The sequence below is a fragment of the Drosophila navojoa genome, chromosome 5 (genome assembly GCF_054131105.1).
Source record: "Drosophila navojoa isolate 15081-1374.11 chromosome 5, UAZ_NAV_1.0, whole genome shotgun sequence".
Taxonomy (NCBI): Eukaryota; Metazoa; Arthropoda; class Insecta; order Diptera; family Drosophilidae; genus Drosophila; species Drosophila navojoa.
This window is the reverse complement of record NC_142893.1, coordinates 19,692,034-19,706,416: the sequence shown is the minus strand read 5'-3', so window position 1 is coordinate 19,706,416 and position 14,383 is coordinate 19,692,034. Positions and strand designations below refer to the sequence as shown.

Genomic DNA, 14,383 nt, shown 5'->3' with positions numbered 1-14,383 from the left:
TATTCAAATAAATTACAAAGATCGTTAATTATGTTTCTCTTTACTGAAAACAATTGATTCAAATAAACTATTATTATACAGTTCACTCAATAAAATTAAATTGTTTATTAATTTTTGTTTACGACGACATAATATCATATAGACTATCATTTTCTTAATTCCAACAGCTTTTCCAAAATAGTTTTACACCAGGTCTTTAGTTAATTAGTTACATTTATATAAAGTAGGTATTCAATTTAGTTATCGTTATCTTTTAAAGCGACTCTATATGTTAAATTTGATGACTCAATCAATAAAAATGCCTTAGATATGTCCAAACAAATTTATGGCTGATATGGATAGTTCAAGAATTCAAGGAAATACAAATATTTATCATAGTATAATAAGCTTACAGATAGTCAGACAAGCAGGCGCATGCAGATGGACAGCTGAGTAGTCACATAAGACTAAATTGGTTCGATGATTAATCCCCATCAAGTATTTTTATACTATAATGATCTGGCGACAGCGTGTTATCAAAGCAATTTGAATTCAACCTTTGATTCAGTTTTTTAATATATGTATGTACGTTATATCACACATATGTACACACGTTTATATATACATCATACATACATACATACCCTGTTTATCCTTTTTCAACTGAAATACACACCAACATGTATCCAGTTTCCCATTAAGTTGCCTGGTATTAAATGAAAAAGAAGTTCATTATCTTTCGTATTGTGCAGGTCGGAAGTAAACAAAGATGCGTAAAATACAAATGCCCTAATGGCATTTCGAGCCAGAGGCAGCTGGGCTGCACATGCGCGCATTTCTTGTATTCACATGCGAAACAGAGGCAAACAGACAGACGGAGAAAGAGCCGAACGAGCGATTGCTAATTCAAACTGTTGAACAGTTCAAACAGTTTACCTGCATGAGTTGGGCTGTCGGCAATGGAGTGGAAAATCAGATAACAAAAGAGAAGCTGTACAACAGCAAAAGCAACAGCTGTGCAGGGCAATTGAATGGAATGGTACACCGAACAGCTGCCACTCCCCCGCAGCTGAGATTACAAGCACAAGAAGAAGAGAGAGAGAGAGTACCAACACCAACAGCAGCTTAGCAGCTAAGCAGCAGCAGTGTCAATCACTAGATAGAGAGTGAGAGCGTGCACTGTTAACTTACCTTACGCAGCTAACATGTAAAGAGCGGACAGCAAGAGGTGCGAATTGTGGACGTTTAACAGTGGACAAAGCTGTTAGCAGCTGAATTGAGCACAGCACCGTTTAAGAGCAGCGCAGTCTGTTAACCTTAACAGCGCTGGCTGGCTCTTAAATACTGTTGCCTTGGCTTCGCCTCCAACTAGAATTCAATTGTATCGGGAACTTTGCGTTGAACGGACGGAAATCAACAAACAGCTCTGCATTGAAATCGACGTCAGCGGGAACGGCGTCTGCCAAAAAGAAAAAAACAATCAAACAAAAATCAAAAATCGTGTTTAACAAAAATAGCAACAAAAAACAAAGCGAAAAGATTTTAATATATAGATATATATTTTTGTATATACTGCTACAAAGGTACAGGGAAGAGAAAATAAAACAAAAGTGAAAAGACGGCGTGCGGTGCCGCTTAAAATGCTCGCTAAATTCCAATGTGTTAAATAACTTTAACAAATTAAGTGTGCAGCTTTAAAAACAGCAAAAAAACTGAAATTCCAAACAGAACAAAAACAGAAGCTGGATTTCCCACTTCAACGAAAGGCCAACTTTGCCAACAGCCAAGGCGAACGCAACCTGTAGCTCCGGCAGCGACGTCAACTGCGACGCTAACAGCAGCAGAGCAGCTGGCGCCTTATACGTTAACGGACTTGAAATTGAATTGAGTTTTGTGTTTTCGTAACGCGGAAGCGCAAAAAGCAAAAAAGTAAAAAAAGAGCAAAACAGAGAGGGAGAGAAAGATAGAAAAAAAAGCCAATCGCTTTTACTTTTGTCTTCGATCCGAAACCAAAAACAAAAAGGAGTCAAAATATCAACCATGTGGTGTATTGTGGACCTGCCAGACGGCACCCAGCGGGCCGTCAAATTAGATCCCAAAGCCCTCGGCCAAGAATGTCTCGAAAAGGTGAGCAAAAGTCGTTGGACTTCACATAGCAAGTGCACCATTTGAATTGTAGATCGACAATAGCAAAACAATAATAATAGACATTGGACTTTTCTAAAAAAAGAAAAAACTGTGCTAGAACCCATTTAGTTAGTAAGCATTAAGCATGGCTAATTGATTGCCAACGCTTAGCACAAATAACCAAATAACTGTGAATAGTTATTCGAAAACAAAACTCATAAATTTACGATGTTTGTTTACTTGAAAACACTTGGTCATTTATTTTTTAGTTGTCTACATTTCGACGGGGGCATACTATAATTTAAATTGTAAAATTTAATTTTGGTTAAAATCAAATAATAATAAGTCCTTGAAGTTATGTAGATAAATTTATAAATATTTTGTTGGGTTGACATTTTCACTTGGTCAAAAAGTTCAAGTTTAGTTTAATTTCTATGCAACTGAATTAACTAATATAAACTAATATGAAAGCATCGACAAAGTATTTGAAATTCGCTTGGATTGGAAATGAGTTTTCCAATATTAATTTATACAATTTCAATTTTTCTTTTATGTATGTGTAATAAATTTGTATTTAAATTCTTATCACCTGTATGCCAACCAACTATCTTCGAATGTATTCCAATATTCGAACTGTTATCAGCTCTCCGCTTAATTTGTTGTTTACGTCTTGTTGCTGTTTGTTTGTGCATTAATTCGTTTTAAATGCCAAGTGAGTTGCCCTTGTGTAGAGAGGGGGTTGGGCAAGAGGGCAAGAGGGTCTGTCAGTGCCCCCCACATGGAGTCTTTCGGGGCCGCCTTGAGGCCGCTCGAAGTTCTCTTATCTTTTTGTACTGCGCAGAAGTTACACGGGAACTGCGAAGCGAGAACAAAGCACAAACGATACAGCGCATTGGCTATATATAAAACAACATTATTATATAATATGAAGAATCCTATACGATTTTCGAACACATATGTGTAAGGTCAAAATATCTCAAAGAACTCAAAGTATTGAAAATCATATAAATTTTACATTGATCTTAACTGATATTCACTTATCCGTACAATCAAAATATATATTATGGATCAAAGGTAGGGAAACACAAAGTTCATGACTAACACTAGTCTATAAAAGGGGATTCAGAGTATTACAAGAAGTCCGCAACGTAGTTGCCCCGCAACCTAAAATCGTACAAGAAGCTTAAGTGCTATTGCAATATTCCATATATGGACTCAAGCGCCATTACAAGTCGTATATCATCAAGTACATACAAGTAACTTATATATATATTTAATCTATGTGTTAGATTTGTACTCTCTGGTCAGTTCAGAGTCCAAGTGCTCAGCGCCTACTTGAGACGTTCAAAGCAAACACTCGAGAGCCGCTGCTTCTGTTACGGACAGGCAGCACTTGGACCCACCCAAGGACCGTCCCCCCACTGAACACCCCCTCCCAAAGAGCACTGGCTCTGGCTCCCGTATCGCCTACGCGTAACTTCTTTGCTCACATGTATACCTTCTTGACTTTAGCTCAGATTACGACCCAATTTGGCAATTCGACTTGTTTGTTAGCCTAATTAAGTCTTTTGGCGTATTTGTGTTGTCGGCTCCATTTCGCTCTCGTATGTGTGTGTGTGTGAGTATTTGTGCAATCTAATCAGACGAAAGTTGTTATCAAGCAAAAGTCTATAGTACACACTGTGTACATATGTCTTTCACATATGCATACATACATACATACATATATATGTACTCCTGTATGACATATACTAGGTACACTCTGTAAATACTAACCAGGCCAGTCCCTATTTGGATTTCCATTACCGTTGCTTCACGCCTTTCACTTCACATTGCGTTGCCATGTTTCGTATCTCTTCGAGATACCTCGACTACCTAGAACTTCCAAATCGTATTGTTTTTTTACCGAACTAATGGTGCTCTAGCCTATCTTATCAACTATCTGATAAGCACTTTGCATGTTTTTTTTTTTTATTTGGCATACTTATTACCGTTTAATTCGTTTACCAAATGATTTTGAGTGAGGAGCAAGATATATAACTTATATAGATATATGTACATATATATTACATATAAGTGATTGTAAATTTCTAGAATTCTACATTTCGTCACACTTGGAGCTTTATTGCTTTGCATTTTTTAGCTGGCTCAAAATTGTTCAACAAAACTTAATGAGTTTTTATTATATTCGGACTAATATTAATTTAAATAAGAATACATTATTGTAAGTTTCAATAAATTTCTCTGGCAAGTAAATCCCAATTCTATTCATTTAAAATACTAAAATCAAGGAAATATGATATCTTAAATACTATTTTAACATTTGTCTACAATTTTTATTTCTAAAAAACATGTATATTTGTTTAAAGAATTTTTTAAATTTTTAGGTTTTATTTTTATATTTATTAAAACATCTTAAAATATTGTTAAAGTATTGTTTAACATGATAAATAATTAAAAGATATGAATTCAGTTATCTGGGCAAGATAAATCAATTATCTTGGAAAGATATTTACGAAATAATATAATTTGTTTTTTTTTTTTTTAATTTTAATTAATAGCTTTTGTGAAAAAATTCTATACATATGTATGTAGACACAAGCCACATTAATTTCATGCACCCATTATAAATATTCCATAACTACTTCTTATGCTCGCTAATCTAATCTAATGCTCGAAATCATTTTCACCTTATTTTATTAGTTTTTTTATTAGCTTAAAAGTAGGTGTTTAATTTTTAATACTGTTTCTAAGCGAATTTTTGCTGGCATAATTTTAATGCATTTTTAATTGATGTCTTCAAAATAATTGGCTGATGCAATGAGTGGTCGATGATTGCATCAGGGAATTTTTAGAAGATTTGAAGTTTGAATGTGCTTAAAAGTATTAAGAAATTAACATTAAATTATTATTGGGAGAGCTGTCGCCTTGACATTTAAATCAATACTAAGATACTAGATGCTCTAATCTCTGTCCGCATTTCTCTCCTTCTAACTGCACTCTCTCTCTCTCCCTCGAATCAGCAACTGCAGCTACTTTTCTTCTCTCTGATGACAGGCTTCTGCTCATAATTAATGCCAAGGCACGATTTCCCATTATTCCCATGCGCTTATTCAGTATTCTGTCAAACGGCACTTTGTCTTTGTCACGACCTTATTATAGACAATTTGCCGCATTAATATAGTTAATATTTAATCAGTTGCCTGAGTTATATGCGTCATCAAAGAGAATTCGAATTCGATTACGGATTCGGATTCAGATTCGGTTTACGGATTTGACTTTGATTTTCGCTTCGCCTTGCGGCTTATCAGGAATGACACGGCTCTTGTAATGCTGATTAGATTAATGACGTTGCCAAACGCCGTTGATGATGATGACGATGATGACGATGACGATGTTGTCATCAATGGCCACGCCCACTGCCCAATGGCGAATTGTGTAAACTGGTTAATTGAATTACTCAAGTCGATTTTTAATTAATTTCCAGCCAATGAAAGCGCACAAAAACAAAATGCCTGCAGAGCACTTCACTGGCAATTAACTTCCGTTCTCAAGTGTTTGCCCAGCAAATCACAGGTGATATGGATAAGTAGCCAGCAATCTGCAGACATCTCTGCTTCACGTGCAATGTGCGAAATGAAAAGAGTCTGCCTGAAAATTAATTGACCACTATAGACACTCATACAATACAATCCAATAATTCGGACTGCTTCCAGATGAACAGATGAATCTGTCAGCTATTTAGAATGCGATTACACTGTGGTATATATAGTATGAGTGATTATATTGTAATAGTTGGAATTTAATCATTTAAATTCAATACAGTAATCTTTGTTTAATTTTTTTTTATTTTTTTTTATTTTCTATAAGTCAAATTTGATTCCGACTGTCAATATTTCACATTTACTTTCATAATTTAAACTTATAATTATATTAGCATTGTATTATAATGTATCATGGCCATATATTAATCTTAAATATTGGCATAAAATAGAACTTTATATTTATATATGGATATATTTAAATTTAGCTGTCAGTTTTCTTCTTTCTGACTGTCAAGATTTGACAGGCACTTTTATAATTGCAGCAACAAAAATACTTTGTAAAATAATAATAAATGATAATAATAATAAATGATAATAATAATAAATGATAATTAAATATATCCCTAAACTAATTGCTTTAAGAGATTATCCTAATAAAAAAAAAAGTTAAGATCAATAGATAGAAAAAGTTTTAGGAAGTTTTCTTATGAAAAACTCAAGATCGTCACACTTAAATCGTCACACTTAAAGAAAAAACATTCGCATAAATGAGTTTTTAACTTCTCTAAAAGCGAACGCTTCTCGCTCTTAGTAGAGCTCCACTGGGCAGCACTTGTGCTTGCACGCACAAGACGATTTAGCGCCTTGAGTTGGTTATCAGGAATCAGCGTTTCGTGCGACATGCTGCTGGGGTTCGAGCCAAGGCTTAAGCTGCGATCGTGATTGCGAAGCAGCTGTTCGCAAATGAACTGTGCACTGAGCTGATAAGCGTGCGTGCCTTTGGAACGCTCTGGGTGGAGAGGGGTCGGTCGATTGGGCAACGGCTGTAGAATTGCATAATGTTTGAGAAGCAACTAAAGCTTATCGCCCGCGGGTATATTGAACCCGAGCGGCAAGAGGAGGTTGGAGGGTAGAGGCGAGCGAGCAGCAGGCCTGACAAACTGATTTACATTTGTATTACATGTGCGACTGCCATGCCGAGGCAAAAGTTGTGACGCTTTTTCATGCTCGCATGTCAAAGGCAAATTACGGAATGTTCGTTACAGAGGATTCAATTCAAATGCATTCAAAGTTAGCCCCCGGCCCCCACCCCCGGGGGCATGGTCGCTGGCAGGGGGCGGCGCTTCCGTTTGCCATTTAATGGGCCAACCATTTGCCATTCGAACTGTACTCCATCGAATCCACGATGGCAGTGGGTGGGTCACCGCCCGGCCTGCACTATGGGCCGCATGCAACAGTTTTCGCAAGTTGTTAATGAGTTTGCTAATTACCTGTTACTCGCTGGGGCTACAGTGAGAACTGCTGCAGAGCGCAACGCCAATTGCGCTTCTACATGTCCCATCCGTATTAAGTCAGCGAGCGAGAAACATGATAGGTGCAATTGGAGCAACAATTGGCCAACTTATCGTGTGCCCACTGTACCTCAGTCAATTTTGCGGTTTCGAGTGGCTACTCGTTCCGAGCTCTGACTGCAACTGCCGGCGCGAAATGCGAAATGCAACTGCAAGGCGCAAAGTCCACCGAAATTCGCCGCGTCATTTTGCAGTCACTCGAGCCACTCAATAGAGAATTGTGATTAATCAATAGGCTTTTCACAGCCCCCCTCCACCAATAAAAATGCTAGCTGGCGAAATAGGAGAGAGATAGTTTTGGAGTAACCCACATATATTGATGACAGCGCCGTACTATTAAGTTACATAGAAAATACTTTTATATATATATTTTTAGTGTGAAAAATTCAAGTTGAATGCGCTTAGAGAATTAATATGAATTGAGTACGATTGTGAAATTAATTTGTATTTTATAAATGCATTATTTTATTTTTATTTATTTTAAATTATTTAAAAACGATTAGCAAGGATATGATTTATTCATTTTTTAAATACAACTATTTTAAATTAAAGTACTTAAATATTCCAAAAATATATTATATTTATTTACGAAAGTATAACTCAAAATATTTTAAAAAATTTTCATACATGATTTTAGATATCCTAAATTACTATTTTTAGAATAGTATACAAAATTATACTTTTTATTAAATATAAAAAAAAAAAAAACAAAATATATATATATATATATATAGATATATATATATATATATATATATATATATATATATATATATATATATATATATATATATATATATATATATATATATTTATATTTTATTTTTCTTTATTTATTTTTTCGATATATTGTTTTGAATATAATTCAAATATTTATGACATTATTAAATTTTGTAATTTTGTATTTTTCATAATTTTAATTTTTGTATTTTAATTAAATTTTCTTGTGACTTTATTTTCAAATTTGTATTGTACTCCTTATTATATTAATGCGATTTTTTAATTTTTAATAAAACTTAATATTTTAAAAATATATGCAAAAATTCAAGTTTTTCGCATATTGACAAAAAATATTGCACTGTGACTAATATATAAGCCATCAGTGTATGATTTATTATATTGCATTCATAAATTATTTAGCGATATGAAGTGGAACTCTAAATGAAATCAAACTAAATTATTTGAATAATAATTATGATGAGAGGGAAAGGGAATAATAAATAATAATAATAGCTGCTTGATCCTTATTTATGAATGATTTTAAAATCTCAAACTTTTACTTCGCGTTTCAAAGCCTTTTTGATAAAGTAAGGGAATATAAATACTCTTTGGGGGGGGTCTTTTACATTGAAGTATGTATATCCAAACATTTTCAAATGCACGATCACCTCAATCGCTTCTCTGTCATTGTATTTCGTTAATGATTTGGAACGTCCAACTAGCTTGCTTAGCCACTGTGGCTGCCACTGTGGCTCCCCGCCTAGCTGACGTCAGCATGAGTTTCCGTGCTTTGCCATTGACTACAACGTTAACTGATTGCTAGCTGGCTGGCTGGCTGGCTGGCAAAGTTGGCTGTCGTACAGGAAGCAGCAGTTTGACTTTGGCTGGCTTTGGGTGTAATTATATTTGTGCGCGCTGCTGTCAGCTGCCGTGATGCAGCAGCTGCGGGGATCAAGGATGCCATACGGCTGAGGCGAGGCGCTGCTGCGCGCTGGCTGAAGTGCGTGGCAACAATTGAAAGGCGTGGGCTAAGCCGAGCTGATGAGCCAACTGAAGTGGGCCGTCAAGCGGGTCAAGTGCAGCGGCACTGGCTGCATCAGCAGCTGCCTTTGGCCAATTTGCTTGACAAAAGGCGGCGCCATTGCCTGCTGCATAGTTTGTGAACAGCATCTCAACTTGGCACATGCCTGCCAAACAATTTGTATCTGATGAATGCACAACATTGTGTCTATGTGAGTGTGTGTGTGTGTGTGTGTGTGTGTGTGTATTGTGTTTATTTATGTAGGATTAAAAATAAAAGAGAAATGCTGAAAGCTATTCATTCTGATAAATCATTAGCACAACAAGCATTGCGTCTTACTTTGTCCTCTGCTTTTATCGCTCGTTCTTTGATAAGCAAACTTGAAATTTCTTATGTCAACATCAACGATCAAAAGAGAAAATACAAAAATATATACATACACACATATATATCTATATATAGCGAACAGAACCAAGCGACTGGCAGTAAAAATGATAAAGCAACAGATATCAGAGCTAATCAGAAACGTAAATGATAAATAATTAGAAATAATTTCGTTGTATGAATTCATTCTTAAGACGCAATTTTCACGTGAAAATCTCAAGAGTAAATGAATTGTTGTTTTTCTTTTCTTTTCATTATTATTATTTACACATTGCCTAATTCAGTTTAATTATGCTCTGCTGAATTCTTTTGGTTTATTGCTTTGTGTAGCCTTGATCACTTTTTGAACTCTCAACTTTTTCGTAATACTCGCATTACGGGAGAAGTTTGGGTAAAAGAGAAAAAAGAAATGAACTTTGTTGGGCAACTCAATTTGTGCCTCAATATATATGCAATTTATACAAAACACTTTGCTATACCCTGCGCACAGTGGGCAGCCATGGGGTGGTATGATTTTGATGTGGATATAGTAAGATATATGGCTAAATTACGCCGTAATCTAATTTAAAACTGGAATCTACCTCATAGAAACTATAGTCTAACTACAGAGTATCTGCTAGTCTAGCCGTTTAACTAGAGCATGCTTGTTTTTACTGCCTCTTGTCTGGTTTTTATACCCTGAACCCATTGAAAATGGGAAATCAGGGTATAATGGTTTTGTTAAAATGTATGTAACAGGCAGAAGGAGGCGTGGCAGACCCCAAAAAGTATATATATTCTTGATCAGGGCGACGAGCTGAGTCGATTTAGCCCTGTCCGTCTGTCTGTCCGTCCGTCCGTCCGTCCGTCCGTCCGTCCGTCCGTCCGTCCGTCCGTCCGTCCGTCCGTCCGTCCGTCCGTCCGTATGTTTGAACGCGTCGATTTCAGAAGATATAAGAGCTAGAGACTTCAACTTTTTTTTAAAATGTCCGTAAAAACAGCGCGCATATCGAGTTTTTCACTAAAAAACGATAACTCATTCCGATAGTTTTTTATCGATAAAAAACCTTATCGAAGATCACTTAAATAATTATATCTCCTACATCTTTCAAGCTAGAGTCTCCAAATTTAAAATGTATATTAAGATGTATTTTATACAATTTCGGTTTTTGTTAAAATTTACCCCCCACCCCTAAATCCACCCCCTCACCCTCATCTTTGTAAAAGTCGTATATCAAATACTAGAGACTTGTGCTTCGGTATGCACATACATTTAAACATCATGATTACGTTCTGTAAGTTTCATTACGATCGTACGTCTAGAAATTAAATTATTCAACAAATAAGTTCTCATAATATTGCCAACACTGCAGCGCAACCCAAGCGCAATAGGTTATAAATTTATAACTCCTACATTTTTAGAGCTATAGTCTCCAAATTTTAAAAGTATATTCCAATGCATTTTATACAATTTCGGTTTTTGTTATATTTTGGATACCGGCTCCAAATTCACCAGAATCCCCAGTGAAGGTCAGATTCTAGTATAGCTAATTGTGAATGATTTGATTTGATGTTTTCTTTTAAATGCCAATTATTCAATAGAATATGTAGATCATATGCTGAAAGTTTCATTAAATTCGGTTTAGTCAATCGACGTTAAAAAATAACAAAATGTTTGGCCAATTAACAAACGCACGTGCTGCAGCAACAGCAGTTTTCCAATACGTGTGCACACATACATTCAAACATCTTCTAGCACATTCTTTGAATCACATCAGCAGTTAGTTTCGTTTAGTTCTGCTAGATGGCGTTGCATCACTGATTCTATTTCAGTTTTGACATTACAAATAATAACAGAGGAATGGCGTAATGGTAGAGGGCGCGGCGCTCGATCGCGAGGTCCCCGGTTCAAATCCTGCTGGGCGTATGTAGATTTCTTTTAATTGCTTCAAAACTTTTATATATTTGTGATTAAATTTCTCTTATATTTTTTCAAAAATCGAAATTGAAATTTTAACATTTTTATTAGTTTGGTTGTTCTTGCACATTCTTAAAGTCACATCAGCAGTTAGTTTGACTTAGATTTGGTAGATGGCGCTGTAGCAGTGAATCTATTTCAGTTTTGACATTGAGTGTTAAAACAGAAGGGTGGCGTCAAGGTAGAAAGCGCGGTGGCTTGATCACAAGGTCTCGGGCTCAAACCCGGAGCGTGTCGGAATTATCTTTTTTAATTGTTTCAAAATTTTTATTTATTTAATTAAATGAGTTTTCTATTTAATTTATATTTTTAAATACATCGAAATTGAAATTTGAACCATACTAAATGTGCTTTTCTATTATTTTGGTTCAGGGTAGTATCTAGTCGAGCACTCTCGACTAGAGTTTTCTTACTTGTTTATCACACATTTCTTTTTCAGCCCGCGTTCTCTTGCCGATGGCTTTTTATATATTTTTTAGTTTTGTTCAGTTTCTCTTCGCTTTTGTAGGTGTTATTGTTATTGTGACAAGCCCCAGACACGAGCAAAATTAAAACGCAAAAAAACGCGAAACGAGATTTACCTATACAGCTGCACATCCCTATATAGATTATACATATATACATATATATATATTTGTGTATGTGTGTGTGTGTAGATATATTTGTGTATCTTTTGCCGGTTGTTGCTGTTTTTCGCATTTCAAGTCAAGTAACGTTTGACAAAATGTGCTCACATATTAGCTCGTATCTGGAGCTGTATCTGAGGGTGTGTATCTGCAGCTGTTGCATGTATTTGTATCTGTGCTGAATGAAGTTATCTATAATTTATGGGTGTATTTAAAATGTATCTCTAGTTGAATCTATATCTGCGTATGCAAATGTATCTATATGTGTACAATGTATTCAACAGATACAGAATGTATCTGTAACTGCTTTAAGCAGTTTATACATGTGTTGAATGTATAGATACAGATACAGATACAGATACAGATACAGATACAGATACAGGTACAGGTACAGATACAGATACAGATACAGATACAGATACAGATACAGATACAGATACAGATACAGATACAGATACAGATACAGATACAGATACAGATACAGATACAGATACAGATACAGATACAGATACAGATACAGATACAGATACAGATACAGATACAGATACAGATACATATACAGATACAGATACAGATACAGATACAATGTATCTCAATCTACATCTGTTGATTGTATCTGTATCTGTATCTGCTGAATGTATATTTGTATCTGTATCTCTTTCTATACCTGTCCTTATATCCACATCTCTTGAGTGTATCTGTGACTGTAGCTGTATCTATTGCGTGCTATTTGGTTGCTTCTTTGGCTCGCTTTATTTTCGCATTGCTGTTGACATTTCGCCTTGAAGCTGAACTGCCGTCGAGAGTTATTAACAATTTGAGTAAACATCATAATTAAATACATTCTATTTGCACAGCGAATTAACTTCTTCCCACTGCCAGATGCTGATATAACTGTGTAAGGCCCTAGCAGACGTACCTGAAAGAGTTTAGACTTTGTTGTAGATTATTTCGCAAATGCAGAGGTTATAATTGCATTCCAAGGCCCTTGGCGAGATATACTCTATTAGTTATTTATGTTTTCCTGTTGTATTGTATTTGCTTTATTCGGAGCTGTGATATTTGCGCTGTTCTTTGGGATATCAAAAAAAAAAAAAAAAAACAATAAAATAAAATATGCCAACAAGTTTTTTTACCATAAATTTTAAACACTCGCTGATGACTGTTCCCATGTGTAAGCACATATATAGTATATATATATATGTATGTATATTCATATGCATATATAATATTTACTTTATTCGCATTGTGTATGGCTTGCTACCATTTTGTTGTTGTTGTTGTGGTTGTTGTTTCGCACACAACTTCGAACTGCGCAACAAAAATATATATATAAAGTATATAAAAACAAGTAAGAAAGCTCTAGTCGAGACTGCTCGACTACGAGATCCCCTGAACCCTACAAGCAACTGATATTTCAAAAATAATTAGCAAACACACACACACACACACACACACACATACGCATACATACAAATACACGCACACACACACGCATACAAACAAACACACGCATACACACACTCACATATACAGGCGATTGCGCTTGGGTTGCGCTGCAGTGTTGGCAATATTAGGAGAACTTATTTGTTGAATAATTTAATTTCTAGACGTACGATCGTAATGAAACTTTCAGAACGTAATCATAATGTTAAAATGTATGTCTATACCGAAGCACAAGTTTCTAGTATTTGATATACGACTTTTACAAAGATGGGGGTGAGGGGGTGGATTTAGGGGTGAGGGGTAAATTTTAACAAAAACCGAAATTGTATAAAATACATCTTTATATACATTTTAAATTTGGAGACTGTAGCTTGAAAGATGTAGGAGATATAATTATTTAAGTGATCTTCGATAAGGTTTTTTATCGATAAAAAAATATCGGAATGAGTTATCGTTTTTTAGTGATAAACTCGATCTGCGCGTGATATATACGGACATTTTAAAAAAAAGTTGAAGTCTCTAGCTCTTATATCTTCTGAAATCGACGCGTTCATACATACGGACGGACGGACAGACAGACGGACAGGGCCAAATCGACTCAGCTTGTCGTCCTGATCAAGAATATATATACTTTGTGGGGTCTGCCACGCCTCCTTCTGCCTGTTACATACTTTTAACAAAACCATTATACCCTGATTTCCCATTTTCAATGGGTTCAGGGTATAAAAAGGAAGCAAAACAATTTTATTTAACAATTTGCACTTCAAGTTTTAGCAGCCATAAAATTTGTTATGCTTAAATTAATTTGCTGGCATTTCGATTGTTGTTCTTGTTGTTGCTGTTGTTCTTTGTGCTGAAACATTTACTGTTTGGCTGCTTTGGCATTTTGTGTGCTGGCAATTTAATTAGCATGCGGACACGGCCAACGATTGCAGCCTGGCTTAAAGCCAGTGCGTTACATGTTCACTAGATATGCATTGATTGCATAAATTGCAAAGTTTTTCCAT

General features: G+C 35.5%; 1 protein-coding gene across 1 annotated transcript in view; it reads left to right on the top strand.

The window, feature by feature from the left end:
- The first annotated feature begins 1,334 nt into the window (after nt 1-1,334).
- dnr1 (E3 ubiquitin-protein ligase defense repressor 1) overlaps nt 1,335-14,383 on the top strand; it is a 36,130-nt gene continuing 23,081 nt past the window's right edge. The window contains exon 1 of the mRNA XM_018105574.3: nt 1,335-2,106. Within this exon, the coding sequence (XP_017961063.1) occupies nt 2,020-2,106 (87 nt within the window). The 5' untranslated portion in view covers nt 1,335-2,019. The remainder of the gene's footprint in view (nt 2,107-14,383) is intronic.